General features: G+C 40.6%; 1 protein-coding gene across 5 annotated transcripts in view; it reads right to left on the bottom strand.

Annotated features, from left to right (window-relative positions):
* Positions 1 to 2,095: 2,095 nt before the first annotated feature.
* BOD1L1 (biorientation of chromosomes in cell division 1 like 1) overlaps positions 2,096 to 22,144 on the bottom strand; it is a 71,266-nt gene continuing 51,217 nt past the window's right edge. For 4 of the 5 annotated variants that reach the window (XM_044417632.1, XM_044417631.1, XM_044417633.1 and 1 more), the window contains 10 exons: positions 20,967 to 21,051; positions 19,301 to 19,368; positions 17,624 to 17,699; positions 17,513 to 17,547; positions 16,936 to 16,984; positions 10,636 to 10,664; positions 9,805 to 9,889; positions 9,208 to 9,394; positions 6,845 to 6,988; positions 2,096 to 3,411 (listed from right to left, as the gene is read on the bottom strand). In XM_044417632.1, the coding sequence (XP_044273567.1) occupies positions 3,303 to 3,411; positions 6,845 to 6,988; positions 9,208 to 9,394; positions 9,805 to 9,889; positions 10,636 to 10,664; positions 16,936 to 16,984; positions 17,513 to 17,547; positions 17,624 to 17,699; positions 19,301 to 19,368; positions 20,967 to 21,051 (867 nt within the window). In that variant the 3' untranslated portion in view covers positions 2,096 to 3,302. Of the gene's footprint in view, positions 3,412 to 6,844; positions 6,989 to 9,207; positions 9,395 to 9,804; positions 9,890 to 10,635; positions 10,665 to 10,690; positions 14,111 to 16,935; positions 16,985 to 17,512; positions 17,548 to 17,623; positions 17,700 to 19,300; positions 19,369 to 20,966; positions 21,052 to 22,144 lie in introns of those variants that run through there. The other variant, XM_044417636.1, reaches the window with a different exon arrangement.

Consider the following 22,144-nt stretch of genomic DNA (forward strand, 5'->3'; position numbering starts at 1 on the left):
AAAAAACCTGCACAAACTTAGAGGCTCAGTATCCATGACTGTGTAAACTATTAAGACACACAGACACCCCACCTTTTTTCCTTTTGCAAGGAATCCAAGGTGCCCCCCAGTGTCTTCCTCCTCCTCTGCATTTTAACCACATGATAATCCTGCCATAGGTTAGGCTGAGAGTCCATGACTGGCCAAGAGTCACCCAGTCAGATTCAGTGAGGGAGGACTGGAACCTAGATCTGAGTCCCTGTCCACTTTTAACCACTACACCACATGGGCATTCACATTAGGTCTGCCTGGGTCTGCCTATTAGGTCTGGAGGTTTTACTCCATGTAAAGTAAAATATTTTAAACACTTTTCCAGGTAAAGCATATTCTTGCAAGAAAAAGACGACAGACGAAAAGCAGCTAGCACCTCAGGGATAATACTCTAACCCAGTCTCCGGCTTGCTCTGCAAGTTTTCTTAATGAAAAAGATCGCTTTGTCTAAAGTGCTAGAGCCTATTCTGCCATCTTTTGCCCCACCACTTTCTGCTGTTTTCACATCTTCGTATGCATGAGTGGAACCACAGGAACTGCTATAAGTAACCTTCTAGTTATAGTACTCCATGAATTCTAGGTGTAAACTGCTGCCAAAGAGCTAGCAGATCATTTCCCTATGCTTCTACTTCTTTATATTTAGAAACATAGAAACAGAGCAAGTCAGAAGGGCCATCTAGTCTGACCCCCAGCTCTAGCCGGCTCCACTCACAGCATGCCTACCATGTGCATGTCCAGCCTATCCTTGAACACTCTCACCAATGGGGCCTCAGCCACCTCCCATGGAAGCCCATTCCACAACCTTGGGGTCCTAACTGTCAGGAAGTACTTCCTGGCATCCAAATTGAACCTTGGTTCCTTGAGTTTGGCTCCACTGGAAAGCAGAACATTCACTTTCATTAACTATTCTATCATTGTATAATTCATCCGTACCTTTCCTTCATTATTGTACACATTCTGTTCCTGCCTTGATTTAATTATATCAGTGAAAGAAATCTATTCCTTTTTATTTCTAAGAGTGAAATAACAGACAACAGAGTTAAATGTATTATTAATGTTAGGAAGTTATGCAGCATAAAGCAACTTGGTGTCAAACAGACCTCACACCAGTACAGAAATACGTGAGTGACTGGCCCATGGTTGTCCAGTTCTGCCCAAATTTGATGACTGAATGCTGTAATAATAAACTGCTCAATTATGAAGTCACTAGACTTGAAAAGGAATGATCAGGAATGAAGTTGATTATACAATAATGTATGCCTATCTTGCACAAGTAAACCAAGCTACGGTTCTATGAGATTAACTGAACTGTAAATGAAGTTTATGAAAGCATTTTTGTACCAAAAATGATGCAAAGGGCTCATTAAGATGCTGAAAAATGTTTCACAAAGCACTCCCCTCTCTTCCATGGATGCAACTGCATGGTAAAAGTGATGGTGACCACATTGGCAAGTGGCACTCCCAGTTAATGCTCTGTGTATATGCACATCAGCACCAGGAAGAAATACCTGGAAAACCGCCAGGCCAGACAGTATTTCCACCATGTGGCTGTGCTATGGGGAGCATTTTCTAGTATTTGCACCACTCAAGGATCTGCAGTGTGGGCAGTGGGAAGGGACTGATAAAGGCAACACTGAGAACTGGAGCTGTAGTTTCTTGAGGTGTCAGTCTCTCAGAAGTCAAGGAAATGGAACAGAAGACAAATATCTGTGGCAGCTCCATCTTATGATCTGTTTATGTGCTGTTTCTTTCATTCAAATTTACAATACATAAAATTAATAACTATTATGACAAGATAGATATCATGTGGTTCTCCAGATGTTTCAGCCAGAAGTTGCCCACTCATGCACTGTGTTATGGTACCTTCTTTTGTTTCATTATGATTGTAGTTTATTATCACCAAACCTAAGTGCTGTTGAGTCCCACTGGTTTCTTTGGAAAGATTTAACTTGTGCTTCAAGGGTTTTTTGTTGTTGTTTTTTTGGATTATGCTCCTTGGACATATATGACTCATCTCATGTAACAACAAAAAAGGAGTGTAGCCGCACAAGTACTGAGACTTCAGTTTTGGGAAACATTTTATAATTTATATATAAAAATTCAGTAAGAAACCAAGTAGAATATTTGACAGAAAAATCCACGTAACAACAATAACGTCCCCCAAACAAAAAATAAAATAAAAAACACATAATGCTGTTTTTAGTTATAAAACATGAGTATGAACATTTTAAAATAATCTCAGGTTATTTGGCAACTTACATATTTGTGAGAGACACTTTTTGATAACAATACAAAAGCTTTACATGGAACTGAACTTGAAGATTTGTTCTTGTGAGAGCAAATGCAAGTTTACTAAAGATTCTGGCAGTTGGACCAGGTGCTATAGTCTTTTATTCCCAGTATATAAAGCTCGAGATACATGGTGCTTGATAAAACAAAGAATGTCTTTAAATTCTACAGGTGATACTTTTAATTTCAGTGTTTCAACTGAAAAAAGATAAATACTGAGAGAACAATTAAAAGCTGTGGAGTTGGACAGTTTTCACTTCAGAACAGTTTTGGCTGAAAGGGTCTAGTTTTACCTCGATGAGCCCTAGCTACTTTGATGCTGGGAGAAAATTTACAGATGAAAATATATTTCAAAGTGAATAGAGTGCATTTACTTAACACTGTAAATGCAATTATAAATTTTACCGTACAGAAAGCCACAAATGTGATGGGGTGGGGAACCAGGAGTTCTTTCTTACACTACTCTACTTGACTTGAACACATGCGTGAAAGTACTTAGCCTGTTACTGGAGATCTGTTGATTTTGTTGGTAAAAGGGCCTTCCTCCTCCTCTTCCTCCCCCCAGTCCTACATAATGCTAATGACGGCTGCACAACATTTAAAAGTCCAGTTAAAAAGACTAACATAAGATAATGTAACAGTTCACAGACCAGTCCTTGCTATTAAATAAAGTGTTCCCAATGATTAGGTTCATACACTTAAATAAAATACATTTTTTTAAAATACGTGGTTTATGTACAAAAGGTATCATTAAGAGGCCACTGGTGATGAGTGGATTGGAAGCATCAGCATAAGTGAGTTACCCTTGCCAGTCTGCTTGAGATATAAAGTAAACTTCTGCAATGCATATAGTCTTCTGCATAAACAAAGAATTTATAAAGCTGTTTAAATATGTTACACACGTAACATATATTATACCTTGGAAACAAGCGCATGCAAAACAGAAGCAGAAAAGACCATTCTTCATCTGGAATGGGGTACAACTACCGCTTAGACCTCTTCACCTCAGTCTCCTCTGCCCTCTGATGACCTTTCTTGTGTGTTGCTGAAGGACTGACTTCCCTTTTACGCTTGGAGGGCTGCAATTTTGATCTGAAAAACAGAACAAGGAAATTACTCCAGGACATTGAAAAAACTCACAGTTAAACCATAAATTCTGTGGGGTTTCAGAACTGGGTTATCCTGTAGGTTAGATCCAGTTTTAAGCAGGGAAGCAGTGAATTCAGTAGGGAGCTATTCTTGAATCCTGAGTGTTCAACTGCCTTGTAATGGCAGTGATGAACAGTTTCCCATTAAGAACTTAAGAAACAGCCCACAGGAGGATCAGTAACTATATTTACTGTAACATTTCCCCCTGGGGTTCCCTTGATTCATTGCAGTCATCTCATTTTTATGTCTGCCGCCAAAAGCATTCACCTCTTCCATCTGGGGATAGGCAACCCAATGTCTCCTAGATGTTCTGGATAATAGCTCCCAATTTCCCTGACAATTGGCCACGGATTGATAGGAGTTGTACTCCAAACCATTTGGAGGCCAGCAGGTTGCCTACTCTCCATCCATCCATCCAATGCATTTCTATACTGCTTGATTAGCATAATGCTCTCAAATATTGACTTACTGGCTTTTCTGCAGTCAGGACAAATTCATGCTTATTTTAAAAACTACACAGTTTTACCCTACACAGCTGTCCCTCTCCTGTTTACTCCTGAAGTAGCCTTCTCTCCAGCTCCACCCCACTGAGTCATCCTGAAGCTTCCTAGTGCGTTAACTGATCCTAAGCTGCCTTGTGCCTCAAATGGCCATTTAGCATATATGCATTGTGCCACCACTCTGCCACTAACCCCTATCCTCAAAGCCACCTCTTCCATGAAGAATTTTGCCTAACTTTTAGTTCTGATCCCCAAGTAAAACAAACCCTAAGTATGTACAACTGTACATGCTTTGCCTTTCTCTCACTCTCTACAGTTCCCCTCTATCACTATGCAAATATGCCTTCATTTGAATTGCAAGCACCTCAGGACAATGATGTGCCATGGCAAATAGTAACATGTACACCAATAATGCAGTACAAATCAGGGACTATACTGTTATTTTAAAGGATTGCCCTATGACACTTTCTGGACGAGACTGACAATAGAGATAATGACTTCTCTAATACACTTTCAGTAACCTGGATATGTTTATAGGTAGGAGCCACAATAACTAGGCCCAGATGGCATGCAGTGGCTCACTGTTGGTTATTTAACCCACAGCACCCATGAACAGCAGGATGCATCCCATTCAGTGGGCTATTATATTGCGTGACCGTTTTTTAACCCTTGCATAAGCCACACTCATCAGGTTTGTATGAAATGATAACCCGAGTAGGGTTAGAATATTCACGAAATGGTGGACACATGTGCTGCAGCCTCACTCAAACTTTAGGTAAGCTATTATGTGATTATGGCAAATCATTTTCACTGATGCTGTGAACCAAACCCAGATTCCAACAGTGACCAGACAAATGACACAAGCACCCTTGCTGGGGGCTGCCATGTTATGCAAACAGCCCCACTGACACAGAGCAGGAAAGGACTGCCATTCCTTTGTGATGCCCATAAGAGGTGATGATGGCTGTGCACCCTGCGAACACACAAAGTACAGGGTGCGTGACAAAACAGCCACAGTGATTTCTCGTGAAGGATGGTCTGCTGTGCTGGCTGTACTCTGGCATAATATTTCAGCATGGTGCATTTCATTTTTGGAAACTATGATGAGAAGCAACAGTCTATTTTATTATTTCCACACTCTGCCATGGTTTCTCTCGTCTTGGTATTGTGGTGTTGATTTCTACCTGGTATGCAGCTATCACAGAGTTCCCTGGAATGAGTGGCAGCTGCTGCAGCAGCTGTTCCAGCCAGCCAGCATGGCTGATGGGATATGTAGCAACAGTGGAAGGACTGATCAAGGAGCGAGGAACCTATGCTAGTGTAGAAACCGCCTGATCATCTGTCAAGCATATCCAGGGCAAAAAGAAAAAAAAGTGCACCATGGAAGTCATGCAAGGCTCTTATTGTGATGTGTGAACCCAATCACAGAGTGGTCAGCAGCCCAAATGTTGCGCTGGAAATACGGCTCCTCTGAAGACAAGCTAGGAAATCAGACTGAAGAGTGGAGTTAATGCTCCAAGGTTCCATATGAAAAATGTATTAGCTGACCCTGAAAAGATCTAGAATGGGTCAGAAACACCATTATGTTTGACTTTCACAGTGTGCTGGGAGTAAAACCTAAGATGACATTTTGTGGAAGGAATGTAGGAAGCTCAATATACCAATCAAACCATCAATTTTTCTTGAGTGGGGAACAAATCCTCAGGAATGGGAAGAGAGAAAGGCTGGATTGTCTGAAAGATGCTAGGAGGAGGTGGCAATTCAGTATAGTGCAGGGGCAGGCAAGGTGGTGCCTGCAGGTACTTGTACCATAAAAATTGGATAATCTGTCATATGATGATGACCTATCATTTTTGTTGTTGCTGTGAAGAAACCTGTTGGATCAAAGCCAGTTTCCAATAGTGCTTCATGCTACAAATACTTCATGGAATCATAGGATAGTAGAGTTGGAAGGGGCCATGAAGGTCATTGGGTCCAACCCGCTGCTGTTGCAGGACACCAATTTACACCATCCCACTCAGATGGCTGCCCAGTTTCTTTCTGAATGTCTCTAGTGTGGGAGAACCCACCACCTCTCTAGGCAGCTGGTTCCACTGTTGTATTGCTCTGACAATGAGGAAGCTTTTCCTGAGATCTAGGCTGAATCTGGGTTGTCACAGCTTGAATTGGTTATTCCGTGTCCTACATTCTGGTATCAGCAAGAAAAGATATTGACTTTCCTCTTTGTAACAGCCTTTGAGGTACTTATAGTGATACCATGTCCCCGCTCAGTCTTCTCTTCTCAAGACTGAACATGCCCGGTACTCTCAGTCTCTCCTCAAACCCTGAATCATTTCTGTTGCCCTCCTCTGGACCCTTTTGTACCTTGCTAATCCATCTCCTTCAGTACTAGAACCAGAATCATCCCATGAAGCTCATTGGTGGGTGATTCAGAAGCAGGTAAGGAAGTACTTCTTCATACAGTACATCATCTATGCAATTTGGCATCACAAAAGTATGGCCACTAGTTTGGATGGCTTTAAACAGGGATTAGGCAGGGATGATGGTGATATGCTACCTCCAGTATCAGGAGATATGCTTGTGTACTGGGGAACATGGGAATACTGTTGCACCCATGTCATAATTGTAGGTTTCCTGCAGGCAGCTAATTGGCCACTGTGTGAACAGAATGTTGCACTAGCTTGACCCTTTGTTTGACCCAGCATGGCTTTTCTCATGCTTTTACGAAATCGAGAGTCCTCCCCGGTACTTTGTCCAGATGCATGCTTCTGCCGAACAACTAATGCTAACTGTCAAATAAAGTGACAGGAGGAGGGGAAACAGAAGAGGGATATAAAGATATCCAAGCCAGAAGTGACTTTCATTTCCATACTTACTGTGCCAAGAGAGGAGATTTATTAGATTTTGCATTGGCAGCTGATCGCTTTTTCCCTGCTAACTTTCGGCGGTTTGTAGGAGGAGTGGGACCTTGGGTTTGATTCTTAGATGCTGCACGTGTAGTTGGCTTGCTGGGCTGCTTTCTGAAAATAATGAGCACAGACTGTGAATGTACAGAATATAGATTATACCGCAGACCCAGTTAAGGGGAAAGCAATAACTCGAAAACATTCGATACTTTTGGAAACACACTGTTACACCAACCACTTTGAAGAAAGAAATAACTCTCTGCAATCTATTAACTTTTATATCTTGGTTATTGTGGTTTCTGGAGCTGCAAGTCCCAACTGCACTTCTAAGGCATTCTGTCCAGTGTATGCGTCTAGCACCCAGCAGATGGAAAAGCAGTGGGGGTGGTGGAGTAGAATGGGAAAATGGTAGGCATGAGAAGAAAGGAGTCTGCCCCTCTATACAGCACTTCTAAATATCCCGTTTATGTGAACACGTGAAGCTGCTGTAAAACCATAGATTTGTCTAGCTTAAAACTTGTAATATCTGGGAACCCCAGTACAGTGCCTCATAGCACCTCTCTTGACACCTGCAAGGCTCTCTCTCCTCTGGATTTTTAATTTTGTCCTTTATTTTTGAAAAGTTATTCTGTTTCTTTAACTGGAAGGCTTGGCATGCCGTAAAGTTAACTACCAGCCTCCAATGCCACCTTTATTTCCAAGAAGGTTCCTAGGCCCTGTGTTCTAAAGCATGCCCGGCTGTCCATGAAGTATGCTTGGGGTTGGTAGGGCATATCCTGAGGGTGGGGCAGCAACCCTGAAGGTTTTGTCAGTAGTGTGTGGGCTTTTTGTGAGGGGTATACAAGAAGTATGCTCTGTGCCTGTGCGATTTGTGTATTTTGCTGAGACCAGCGGGTATGTGTGAGAAAATGCCTTACATTCTCTGTTTCTTTGAGTTAATTTTCTGTGAGCCTTGTGAGTTTTCCTTCTTGGAAATGGGAGTTTTATGAGAGGCCATGTCCAACATGGCAGCCATTTTGCAAAATGCCAAGTCCATTGGCAACCACTTTGTAAAAGTGTCCACAATTCCCACAGTAGTCCAAATGCGTGCAATGACTAAACAATGCCAGCAGTCCCTTTTCTATGCAGACAGGCACTCGCTTTCTAAGTTCTCAGGCAAAGGACTTTATCAGCCCTGCTACCAGGGATCCTTTGCACTATAACTGAGCCTGAAGCTTCCAAGATGCAATGTATGTGCTCCATTTTTGGCCCATGGCTCCTCTTTTCATGAAGTTTGACCTAATTTCCAGAAAACAACTTTGAAACAGATATCGTGAAACTCAGCTTTATCTGAAGATTTGCTTGAAAAATGATTTTTTGTCACATATTAGGTTTCCTTTCCATTACTTTGAATGTGCAGGTACCCATACTGAAAGATTTAGCAATGCTATAAAAATGATGCAAATCTAGTCATGTCAATTGGAACAGGAAACAGGGAAAATTTATTCACTAATTATCACTGCTGGAGTTATTTCTTGGGGTAACTCCAGTTCATAAAGCACCTGCCAGGGTTTGCTCTGGATCTAGTAGACCAGATCAGATTACATTAATTATTTACTGGAATCACTGGTATTCAAAAATATTGTTTTTGACCTTTAAATAATTAAAACTCTAAATAGCCAGGGTCTCTCAATCACTGCCTCCCTACATAGAAGCCTCTACTGGAACTTGTTCTATCAGTGAAGCCCTTTAATCCTTGGCCGTATGATTGATGGGATGAGATGCGACTTTTTCAACTGCACATTCAGAGTCTGGAACAACCTCCACAAGAGGGAGACCTGGCCCTTTTGTTGAACATTTTTGGAGCAGTGAAGACCAGGCCTGCCCAGGATACAACTTTTTAAAGGTCATACTGCTACTGCTATTTTTAACCTTGTGAAAAATTAAAATCCTTGTAAGGTTTAAGTTTAAGGTTAGAGCCTTGTAAATTATTTTTACTTCAGCTGACCATCATTTTATTGCCTGTTAGCCAGTTTTGTTTTTGCTTTTTTTTTTAACATAGAAAGATGGGGTAAAACTGTCAGAAGTATATAGGAAGTTCTTGCCCTTGGATTAAAAACAATAGGATAATGAATTGGCTTCAATATTTTCATTGAATGTAAGATAGCTCCATCCATTATTTGAGCCAGTGGACAAGATTTAAAGCATTACTAGGTTATTTTGTCCCACACTCTGGAACATAGCAGCTCACCCTTTTTTGCAGAAACCCTTCCTATCCTATGCAAAGCCACTCAAAGAGAGCTTCTTGCAAAGCATCCAACTTAATATCCAAGTCTTAACAGAGTTGCCATTACCTTTGAGCTTCTAATCGCGAAGCTGACCTAGTTGTGGCTCCCGAATGCATCTCATCGGCATCACCGTTACCACCATCCTCTTCTCTATTATCACCACCTTCCTTGCGGTCATCTTGCTCTTTTGTTTCTCCTTCAACTGCAGGTGCTAACTTCTGACGTTTTCTCTCTGGCTCAACTGAGTCCATTCCTGCAAAGTTTTATTCACACACTTAAATGTCTACCGAAGTCTCCAGTAAGGATATGGACACTAATTTAGATGAGGAATTCTAAATGGATCTTGTGAGTGGAACAAGTAATTTTCCATTTCCTTAGTGTCTTAATTCATACTTGTTTAAATCTTTCCAAACACATTTGCAGAAGTTTACTTCTTCAGTTCACAGCCAGAATTCATAGAAAACTCAAGTGGGTTTAGGGGAGCAGCTGGGATGTACCAAGCCTGACAAGAGATTACAGCAATTTGCACATTTTCCCATAATATTTACTTTAGCTATAATCCAATGATTTTCCCCCCCAATGAATAAAGATAATAAAGCTGATCTTCATATAAGCGAATGTACACCTTAAACAATAAAAAGAAGCAGAGGTTGTGTGTCTTACCTGTTTCCTCTGATGGAATAAGGGGTCGTTTGGGCTTCCTTCCTCTTCGACGCAAAACTACCTCTGTCTTCCCTCCTTCAGCTTCCTAACAGTTGGAAGTAAATGAAAAAAAAACCCCACTAATGAAACTGAAACTTTTGAGAACAAAAAGACAAGCAGAAGACAAGGGAAAGGTCTCTAAAACTAGAAAAAGCATAGAAAGAGTGGGACATTTTGCAGTGCATTCAGGATTGGCAGAAATAATAATTTCACAAAACATATATCGAAGCTATGGAAAACATATGTAATAAGATATGTAAATGAAGAATACTTGAGATAGTTTTTAAAAACAATTAGACATCTTCTCAGGTGTTACATCAGTTGGCTATGCTTGGGGATAGAGGATATTTCATGAAATCTACAGGTCAACAAGACTTTTGCACACATCTGCCTTCTAATATCTGGAGCACTAAAAACTACCTAGTTTTTTAGGTATAGATGGCTGCTGGATGCCTGAGTATTTGAACTCCAGCTGTCAATAGGTTGATGCAGTCTCTATGCTTAAAAGCAATATTCTGTGATTACAAGAGGCTGAAGATGGAGGAAATCTGTTACTTTATTGCTCTACTTTAAAGTATGCAGAGACATGCTGTTGCCCAGTAATGAAAGATGAACCTTTGCCTGATCAAACCAAGTCAATTCTACTGAAAATGTTCATTAGAGATTTAGATAGCAATGATTCTAAGCACACTGAAACTAAAATAACTATACAGAAATCAAAAGGATTTGCTTCTTAATAAACATTTTGAGAATCTGGGTACAAAGAAACTTGCATTAAAACAAGGTACTTACACTGCGTCTCTCATTCAATGAACCTTTGACTAGAAAATGAAAGCAAAAGTCAAAGTTTAAGAATTCTGTATAAAGTATATTTCCAAACACACACACTTTAGTTATTGTCTAACCAACTTTGTGGCTTCTAGATACTTTACAGCAGAAGCCCCAGGATTCCTCTTGGCTGCTGTTTTGATCAAAACATCTGGAGGGCACCAGGATGAGAAATCCTTGTTTAACTAAAGGTCACACACATTTTAAATAGGCACACACAAAAAGGGGATAGCCCTTCCAAACTGTTTTTCAAAACTCTGCCACATCATACTAAAACAACATTTAAGTTACTTCCCAGACGTTAAACATGACTAGTTCAATGGTTTGCTTCACTTCCAATATTCATTACTGGTTTGCTTTACTTCAAACATGACTGGTTCAGTGAAGGAAACTATTATGTCATTGGCTTTCCTTGCCACTTAGGCCTAAGTATCATGATATTTCTGGTCACAAAGGTTAAATGGGAATGCTCATGTATGTGGATAAGAGCTGTGAAAATCACTCTGCAACAATATAGGGAAGTGTGCTTTTGAAGTGGAAGAGAATGCCCTGGCAAACACATTAGAGCTTTTGTGTATTCCAATGTGTATCTGGAAACAATGGTACAGTAAAAACTACATTTTTGTGTACTTGGGAATACGGACTTTAATAAGGAACAAGGTTGTTCCTTAAAGTAATAGCTACATTACCTATATATAGCAAATAAATATAGTATTTTAAAAATAGGTAACTAAGATTATTACTACTTCCTTTCAATCTTCATAACCTCACACTAATCATATATTATTGGGACCAACTACTTGACTAGTTCAAAGTGTCTATATCAATACATCAGCAGGTATACAAACATGACACATTATATGGTTTTACATACTTACAAATTTTTTTCATTGCTATACCACCCAATAGCTGAAGCTTTCCAGACAGTTCACAAAGCACCGTGCAATACAACAGCATAAAACATATTTTTTCAATATAAAAAGTTTAAAAATCTACAGCTGAAACAATTCCAGTACAATTAGACCAGTCAAAAACTGTTAACACAAATGCCCCATCACACTGTTAGTGGTTATGTGCTGTCTCCAACTTATGGTATCCTCCAAAAATGACATGACATCTCTGCTTAGCTGTTCTCACACTATTAAACATTAAATCTTTAGATGCTACTAAATGCCTTGGAGGAGAGGCCAGTCTTAACCTGGTACCAAAAGATGAGAGAGTTGGTTCCTGGAAGACTTTGGTGGGGTGTTCATTCCATAATGGGGAAGGGGCTGCCACTGAGAAGGTCCTCTCATTGCTTCCTTTGGAGGTGGAACTCAGAGAAGGGCCCCATATGTTGACTGTAGTGTCCTGAGTAGGCAAACTCTGGTTGGGAGAGGTGCTCTGTCAGGTACTGCAGTCCTAAGCTATGTTAGGTTTTGTATCCTGAATCAAGTTCAGAAACTTACAAGTAATCAATGCAAGCTGGCCAGAATTGGTGTTATATGCCCCAGCCTTCTGGTCTCCGTTATTAGTTTGGCTGCCACTCTGCAGAAGCTGTAGCTTCTGAGCTACAGTCTTAAGGGCAGCCCCATGTAGAGTGCATTGCAATAATTGAACTTGGTGCTTAACAGAGTATAAATCATTGAAACAAAACCAGCCCTTTGCAGACAGGGCATCAAGTGGCAAGGAAGACTCCAGCAGTACCCCTAAGCTAAGAATCTTTAAGAGGAGTGTGACTCAATTCAAAACAGACTAAAACAACACCTTGCAAGTGATCAGAAGAACCACCCACTAACAGCACCCTAATCATGTCTGGAATGAACTCATCCAGTCTGATGTTGCAGCCAGGCAATGATTTAGTACACCCAAAGAGCAGTACAAACGCAGAGAACATACGTAACTGTGCCATGTGCCACACTTCCTTTCACACTATACCTATCACATCAACATTTCCTTTTTCAAAAGATGGTCAGATTCTATGGGGTGGGCAGTAAGACTTCTGAGAAAAATCTATTAAGTCACATCTGCTCTCTTTGTTAAGCTGTGTCTTTTGTTCTGCCTTCTCATTTAAGTCATCCATAGGAGCACCCATGCCCTAGTATTCCATTCAATGGGAGGTGAAGTATTGTGGTAAATGTAGAGGCATTCATTTTCTGACTCAACTAGAATGTTTTTGGTTATAGACTTCAGTGTGATACTACTGCTGATGAGATGTCCAACATCAGCTCTGTAAGGCTTAACTGTTAGAAAACATGCCATGAGTGTTGTCAAGTTTCTGTACACTTTGGTCAATACAAGAATGTGAATCAAATGGGGCAGTGTCATCTTACAAGCTTCACTGATCAGGTACTTCAGCACCTCCTCAAATTGTAGTGGGATTTCTACCACATCAAGTTCTGTACTTAGCACCTTATGAACAGCTTCCAGGTTTATTGAAAGTTTTAAGATGGCAGAGGGCTTCACAATGAGTGAAGCATTGATTCAAGAACTCAACAAGAGGGCCAAATACTTCATTATAGGCAGCACCAACATTCTTCTGACAGACATATACTGCTCGTGTTCCTTGCACCTGTTTTTGTGCTTTGTTAACAGTTGAATTCCTTTCAATATCACTGTTGCATCTAGCTCCATCTAACCAATAACTTTGATTTACCAACAGTGTCAGGTTCTCTATATTGAGAATGGTGAATGGTCCATCTTCTTGCAGCTGCTTCTAGTACTAATGCAAACTGTAACTGCATCAACCAGAAAAGACAAAAGCAAGCACTTATCTTCAACAAGGAGAAATGTAAGAAATCTGTATGCTATGTTCTCTCAGGCTTCTTCATAAGGAGGACTAGGAAATACTCAGACTGCATGTGGTAGTGAGAAGGAAAAGTGTTCTCAAAAATTTGGGGAAGTGTGAGGTGACAACAGTTGTCGACTTCTGCAATGCCATAAAGTTCTCTGGTTCTAAGCCTTGATGTGTGGAAATACATGTTCAGACCCATAAGCTGTTGGAACATGAGTCCAAGTTGACCAGCTAAGTTATTTGTGGATCTCCACCCAAGATTTGTCTGGTAGATTGCACACCCTAACTCCTGGATTATTGTGCCCTATGGATTGGAAGACTTATTGCCTATGTTGGCAGACACTATCTGTGACCAAGCAGGTTGCACATATGAAGCTGTGTCTACCTGCTGCAGGAACAAGTGTCTTCTTACAGGCATCTTCAGCTGCATCCAGCTCTCCTTTCGCACTGTGGCTGCAGCTAGAATGTACTGCTTTTCATCTCCAGATTTTGTATTACATAAATTTTGTCAATTTTAGTTGGACCACACTTCAGGGACAGTGCCACTGTACCTTAAGTCAATTTCTTGACAAGACTGTCTGTCATTTTCTCCAATGCACTGCATAAATTGTTTGTGGCCATTTGGAATCAAATATTGAAAATTCATCTCAGTCCTGTGTACTAATTCTGTTAAAGGAAAAACATGCTTGTCAGAAATAGTTCTTTATCCTTTCCCAAAGAACATATGATCTTAACATCACATGATGGGATTTCCAACAAGTTCAGCTCAGCACAGATTTTTTAGAGGGCAACTTCTCTCAAAGAGACTCCCAGAGTGAGTCAAGTGCTTGGCTCAGCCCAACTGAATTGGCAGGCCGTTCAGACAGAGTAAAAGACACCAGACACTATTAAGGCCAGTTTGTTATGTTTTATATATATGCCGAGATGCCGAGGCATGTGGTGACGGAATATAAAAGTTTTAAATAAATAATAATAAATAAATATATATGGTGTTTCCATGTATAGAAAACCATTTCCAGAGAACTTTGTCAACAAGACATGAGTTTCTCTGTACACTGCAACAGTATCTGTTTTGTTCCTAATAGAGAAACTGCCCTGTCTTCTAACTCAGATTCCCCACTACCACTTATACCTGGCTTCTAAACAGTTCTCCTCCAAGTCCTGAGGATTTATTCTCAAATGTTTTAGCACAAAAACTACATCTCTTTGTGTTAAAGCCAGGCCTGATCTTCCTGTTGTACCAGTTGCTCCCAATGAAACAGATTTATTAGTTTTTGAGTTGCCATTTTGTGAGGATCCTTGCCCCAGTGGTCATAGTTACAAAATTGATCGATGTAATAATAATTACAGACTTTGTGTAATTTCCTGCACTTAGCACTATATGTGATTTTTTGGTAAGGTTCCTTGGTATCTTCTATTTTCTTTTTCATGATACTTCTTGATTTTTTTCCTTTTACCTATAAAAATAATAGATAATGGACCCAGAAGAACTTGATAATGTTAGGCCAATAGCAAACGAGCGAATGGTAGTCAATCAACACCAGACCCTCTTGGATGAGACCGATTATGTGGATGCATTTCAGTCAGGATTCAGGCCCCATTTTGGCACAGAAACAGCTTTGGTTGTCCTGTATGATGCCCTATGGTGGGGCAGAGGCAGGGAGAGTGCAACTCTGTTGGTATTCCTGGGCCTCTTTCAAAAAGCAGCTTTCGATACTATCAATCATACTTTCTGCACTGACTGGGAGTTGCTCTTACTTGGATGGCAGGTTCCAGAAGGCGTCAGTCTTGCCCATCTATTTAAATATCTACGTTAAACCACTGGAGTTTAAGTCATCTGGAGTTTTGGAGTGCACTGTCATCAGTATGTCAACTATTGTTGTTTTAAGTATGACACACAGCTCTATTTCGCCTTTTCTTCTTCAGCAGGTGAGGCTGTGGGTGCAATGAACAGGTGCCTGGCTGCAACAATGGACTGGATGAGAGCTAACAAACAGAAGCTCAATCCAGACAAGAATGATATGCTGCGGTTCATCTGACCGGATGATGGGAATTCAACCAGTTCTTGATGGGGTTGCATTCCACTTTGAAGGAGCAGCTTGGGGAGTTCCTTGAGTCATCTTTGTCACTTGATGCCCACATGGCTTCAGTGGCTTGTAGTGCCTTATACCCATCTATGCTCTATCTGGACAGAGATAGTTTGCACTGGTTGACTATATAGTTCCAAGCCCAATGCTACGTGTTGGTTTTAACCTATAAAGCTTTATGTGGCTTGGGAACACAATACCTGATGGAATGTCTCTCCCAACAGCCATCTACCCAGACACTATGATCAAGATCTGGGGCCTGTCTCCAAATCCCACCTCTGAGGGAGGTTCAGTTGGTGGCAACAAGGAGAAGGGCCTTTTTAGTGCTGGCTCCCTAGTTATGGAACATGTCCCCTATTGAGGTTTGCCTGATGCTGACCTTACTATCTTTTCAGCACCAGGTTAAATATGTCTTCTACTCCAGGGCATTTAATTAGTTTACTAGCACTTTGTTAGCTGTTTAATCAGGTTCCAAGATTTACCTTATTTAGTTATTTGATTTTTTATGTGTGTTTTAAATTCTGTATGGCAACCTTTTAATGATGTTTTGTTATGTGGCATATGTTAGACTGTATTTTAATGGAGTGCTGTAAACCACTCAGAAAGCTTCAGCTACTGGGCAGTGCAGAAGTTAAATATTCTCTTACAGCTTTAGAACCTATTATCTTTAATGTACCATACAGGCCCTTCAACAGGAGAGCAATCATCTTGCAAAAGACTAAATGCTAGCCATCACAATTATAATCAGAAGAGGGTCTCAAAGCCTCAGCTATACTTTTTGTGGGGCAGGATTCGTAATTGTGAACTATTGTTTAAGGGGGAAAGATATCACCAATTTTTGCAAGATATCTTCATTTTCCCTTATTTTCCCATCCTTTCTTCCTGCCACTCTTCCTTTTAAATCATTCTCTCTAATCATTCTCATTCACTCTTCTTTTTCAAATGTTTATCTTTTAATTGTTTGGTGAGGTGTTCACACTTTGGGGATGGAGGGGTTGTACCGGTTTCTTGTGCAGTTGAAAAGCTCCTCAAAATGAAACCTGCTTCTCTGGACATTTGAATCAAGAAAAGTTTGTAGAAGACTGTATCTGATGTTCTGAATAATAATTCTTTAAATAAAAATTGCTAAGCTGGAGGTCCATCTCATCCTATGTGGTATGGTGGGGGCAGAGTGGTGGGCTGCAAGATCCAGGTTCTAGTCCTCACTCACCCCTGTAGCTCACTGGGTGACTCTGGACTAGTCATTCATTCTCAGCCAAACCCACCTCACAGAGTAGTTGTGAGGGCAAAAACAGAGCTATGTCAACTTCACTGGGTTTCTCACAAGAAGAAAAAAGGTGGGATGTAAATGCAAAGATCTTATCTACTCTATCCTTTACAAACAGCAAACATTTAAATCATTACCTTTTGGAGTAATCTTCTGTCTACTGCTAGGACCTGAAGATTGCAGCACCTAATTAAAAATAAAAGCAGCAATATCTCTACAGTATACAACTAGGAAAATTAAAACTCCTCACAGCCCCTCTGCCAGTAATTCTGAAGCAGAGAAGATTAATGTTGTTATGCTAAAAAAGCTATCTTTTTTTCACTGGCTCAGCTGGGCAGTGGGGAAAAGTGGGCAGGGCTCCAGGGGTTGTATACAGCCTGAGGGGTGCTCACATGTCCCCTGAGGGCTGCTGGGGTGATACATTCACTCCCTAGTCTTTAGAAGTTCCTGCTGCCTAGATGGTACACACTAACCCAGTGGAAATGTTGACTTCTCTGAATATTTCAATTGTCTCTGAAACTCCCTTCAATTTCAAAATTCATTTGGTATGTAGCATCAGGGCTACTCTATGAGAGAAAATAGGTTCTTGAGGATAAAGGTACAAGGTCAGTACTGCTCTGGATCCTAACACTATTAAGTCTTTGCAATTGCGACAATAGTGTTCCATAGCAAAGCAACATTCTAGCCAAATAGAATATACAGCTGAATGCTTACATTCCCAGTGCTTGTGTCAGCTTCAGAAGCTTGAGCTGAAAGGGAAAAAATCCACTGAGTTTAATGAAATATTCAAGTATATTTTCCATAGAGATGCAGCATTGCACTTACCCTGCGGTGTCATTATCGCAACAGGATATTTACGAGGTCTTCCTCGTTTCCGTTTAACTATTACTTGCTGGTTTACCTAAAGAACAAAAAGAAGGCAATTTATTTTTAAGCCAAGTGAAAATGACCACTAACGCAACTATACTGAGAACTAAGAGCCTTCTGGCACATGAAAGGACTGTTTTAGATTTATATTCCACTTTTTTCCCCTTGCAATGAATTCAAATTGGCTAACATCGTTCTCCTCGTGCTGCTCTATTAATCCAACAACAACCCTGTGAGGTAGGCTGGGCAGAGCTCCATGGTTGAGTCACCCAGTTGGCTCCATGGTTGAGTGGGGATTAGAACCCACCCTGTGGGTTCCCATGCTCTTAACCACTGCACCACACTGGTTTTCAGCTCTCACTGGCTGGTGTGTGTGAAGCTTTTTTTACATTAGTGCCCATGGAAATGTATTCTGCAAGAAATCTGCCTTGTGGGATTCCTACAGACTGTTTTGGAGGAAGGGATTGTAATGGACTCAATGCAACTACCTCTCTGGGTGCTGTATTCTTTATTATAGTCCTTTGATAGTTATATAATTTGGAAAAATATGTTAGTTAATATATAATTTTTCCAAACAACCCCAACCAATAGGGATCTTGGTTGATGCAGATCAAGCCAACCACTTTTAAGTTCCATGAACTCTTATTTCATTGGAAAGGTAACAGTGTACTTAACTTACCTCCCATCCCTTAATATGAATAGAACTGAAGTGAAAACTGTTGTTGAAGTGGATCATTTGCCCATATAAAGAGGGTCTTAAAGCATTCACTCTGTCCATTCTGTCTTAACTGTTGCTCCCTCCTTGTGGCTCTCTCCAAAAAAGCCATGTGATGCCACCTCACACAGTCCTCACTTTCAAATGCTTAACCGTTTAGGTCCTCACCCCAATGAAAAATGACACACTGAAACTGCTGCCAAGTTTTGGCAAAATAAAAGCTTTGTTTTCCCTTTAAAGTAAGACATGTATACATGCCTTGTTTAAGCATAGATACATTTAAAAAAAACCAACATAACTGCAGCACAGAAGTACAGTGGTGATGATTTCAGGGCGGCAGCAGGCCACAAAAAAGTACATGGGGTGCCTGCTTGTTACCTGCCCTTGGCCCTACAGTTCTCTCTGCTGTGCTGTTATAATTTAAATGTAAGCTCCACATAGCAGAAGGAGCCTGTCTTTTAACGGGTTATTGTGTAATGCCCAGCCAACATTAAGAACACTGCATCCTTTTGATGTCAACAGAGAAATGGTCTACTGAATTTAAAATAGTTAACATTGTCTGCATTGCACACATTATATTTAATACATATAATACCTCTGCAGTGATTAGGGTAATGTGCCATAAAACTACTACTCCTGTGACATATCTAAAACTTGTTCATGAATTCTGAATTTGTCTTCAGCTTTTTAAACTTTCAGTTGGAGACAAAACTGCTCAAGACTGAATCACTGGAATAGCCTTTGAAGTGTGACTCTTTCATTACTTGGAAAAATTCTACTGCATTGTTTTCATTGTCATTTCTGTATTGGTGAAATAATTCACCATCATTGCAGTCAAAAAAGCACAAGCAAATAATCATTTGGACCATATGAAAGCACATTTGAAATAGCAATGCATTAGAGTAGACCAGGTTACTTGCCTCAACAGGATTTAAACTGGATGCCAGACCTGGCTTTTCACAAATATCCACTTTGCCAACATTCTCATCTGTAGGAATAAAATGTTCAAAAAACCAAAACCAAATTAAAGCCCTATTATCATTTTTAAGCAACTGTATAAACTGGCCATTTCCAATGCGGTTTTCACAATACACCCTATCATTTTTACTCCTGTGACAACTTAAATCAGGGCGGTCCAACTTTCTGTACCTTGAGGGCTGCATGAGGACTTTGACAAAGAACCTTGGGGCTGCACAATGAATTAAGTGACTATATCATAAATTAAAGTGTTTGCAATATATTTATTTAAGTTAATATATACAATTAATATATTCACTTAACCATTAAATGAAGGATAATTAATTTAAAGATGATTTTAGAACTAACTGAATTCTCCCTCTCTGATCACAGTCCAAACACAACGATTGCTCCTCTGGGGTGGCCCATACCTTTCTTTACTGTTTCTCCTGCTCAGACACTCTCACATGTGACCCCCTACCTGGCCCCCTTTCCTTCTTGGTGCACTGAGCTACTGCACCTGTCAGCTGGAGCAGCACAGGGCATGCTTAGCCTCAGGAAGAGAGTGGGCCTTGGGAGAGCTCACTGCAGTTGTGCCTATGCCATTACCGAGAGTCAGACTGAGGAGGCAGGAATGGAGCGGGGAGGGTTCCCAGCAGCAAGAGGGCTACAGAACAATGTGTCAGGGACGACATGCAGCCTACGGGCCACGTGTTGGACCACTCTGACTTAGATAAACATAAGCTAATGTAATGTTTCTATAATTTGTCCTATATTTTGCTGTATCACAGACTTAAACAACATTCCTTTTCTAAGAAACAGAAATGGAATATTAAATGAACACAAATTAGCACCATGCTTTTAAATGATAGGTATGCCAGAGAACGGAAGACTCACTTATCTAGGAGTAGTAGCTTTACTTGTTCGCTAGACTGTGGCCCAGACTGATGATCTATTTACTATCCACCAGAGACAAGTTCTTTAGAAAAATGCTTTGGCCAGTACTGGACTAAGAGGCACCTTTCCCTCTCTACAAGGCCTTCTGGCTGAGAACACCAAGAATCATACTGTTCAAAGAGTTATGTCAGTAGTAAGTAACCCACAAGGAGAAGGGCTTCCCAGTCTACCCCTTGATCAAGTATTTCTTCTAAAGAACATGCCTCCTTTGACCCAGAGAAAACTACCTAATGCCTGATTCACTGGACAGAAAAAGGAAGGAGAAATAATTTTCAAGGGTGCCTAAAGAGATCTAAAAAGCATACAAAACAGAGGTGGCAGACTCATTTTCAGGGCTTCATCTGTCAATAATGGTATGCTTAGAGGAAGAAACAGTATATTGCTTGTTTCCAACTTGCTCAAAAGGTACCCCTAAATTAAGCCTGAGCATTTAAGCCATTTGTTTGTAAGGTTAATCCCATGTTAAAACAATAAATAGTTTACCAATCTTAATCCCACATTAAAACAACTTTCTATTTGTTTATTCACTTTAAAATACATTATTTGGCTTTTTTAAAATTACAGATGCATGCAGATAAATATTAATTCATTTTCAGTGGGACATGACCAGAACTAGTTGCTGAAAAATGGCAGCCCTTTCTGGAGACTTCAAAATAGTGAATTTGACATCACCTTTTTCTTCTACAGCTTTTGATGAAGGTTTCTCAGACTTAGGGCCATCGTCAGGCATTTCTTTTGTGTCTCCAGCAGTTGCTTCCTAAGTAATTGTAAAAAAAAAAAAGGTTCAGATTACTGTAGTAGCAACAGACATCAACTACTGAGATTTTAAAACATGCTTGTTATCACTACATATAGAACAAATGTTTTGAAACAAAACCCATTCTTGCAATTTCTTATTAGCTTAGATGATAAGCTTCCCAAGCTAACACACAACCAAGACACACTTGAGATGAACACGCAAAGGGAGTGCAGAGTGCAAAGAGAGAATTAGACAGCTGAGAGCAGAACCCAGAGGAACATTCAGAGATAGAAAAGGGTAAGGTGCTACAAACAGGGAGAAGACCTGAGAAGACTGAGGACCAAGAGAGTAAAATAATCTATAAGATTACTGAGTGTAAAAGTTTTTTACTACAACAAACTGATGCTCCAGGATAATTCTGCATGCCCAGCATTTGATGGGGCGATTAACTATAACATTCAGCAGTATCTCACGGATAGGAGACGGGAAGTGGGTCTACATTCCTCTCTACCATCAAAAGCAAGGAAGGGCAGCAGTGGGCAAGGCCACACTCTGAACTGCAGTCAAGTGTAAGGTAAAGGTAAAGGTCAAGTCCAGTCATGCCTGACTCTAGGGGGCGGTGCTCATCTCCGTTTCCTAGCCGAGGGAGCCAGCATTTGTCCGCAGACAGTCTCCGTGGTCATGTGGCTGGCATGACTAAACACCGAGGTACACTGAATGCTGTTACCTTCCCACCAAAGTGGCATCTATTTATCTACTTGCATTTATATGCTTTCGAAAGGCAAGGTTGGCAGGAGCTGGGACAGAGCACAGGCGCTCACCCTGTCTACGGACTTGAACTGTTGACCTTTCAATCAACCAGCCCAGCAGCTCAGCAGTTTAAACCACTGTGCCACCTGCAGTCAGGTAAAGGAAAAAGCTAAAATAGGTTTATCCACCAACATATCACTTTTCCCTTCAAGTATGTCTCCGTTGAATGTGCTATGCCAGAGATGAGACAGGCTGACAAATCAATGTTTCCTCCATGTACATCAAACCAATGCTGGCATCACAGTGAGGAAAAATGAGCGCACATGCTTGATTAATCCCACTTGCATCAGTTCTCAGTAAT

This window comes from Varanus komodoensis, unplaced genomic scaffold (assembly GCF_004798865.1).
Source record: "Varanus komodoensis strain SLA01 unplaced genomic scaffold, ASM479886v1 scaffold9, whole genome shotgun sequence".
Lineage (NCBI taxonomy): Eukaryota > Metazoa > Chordata > Lepidosauria > Squamata > Varanidae > Varanus > Varanus komodoensis.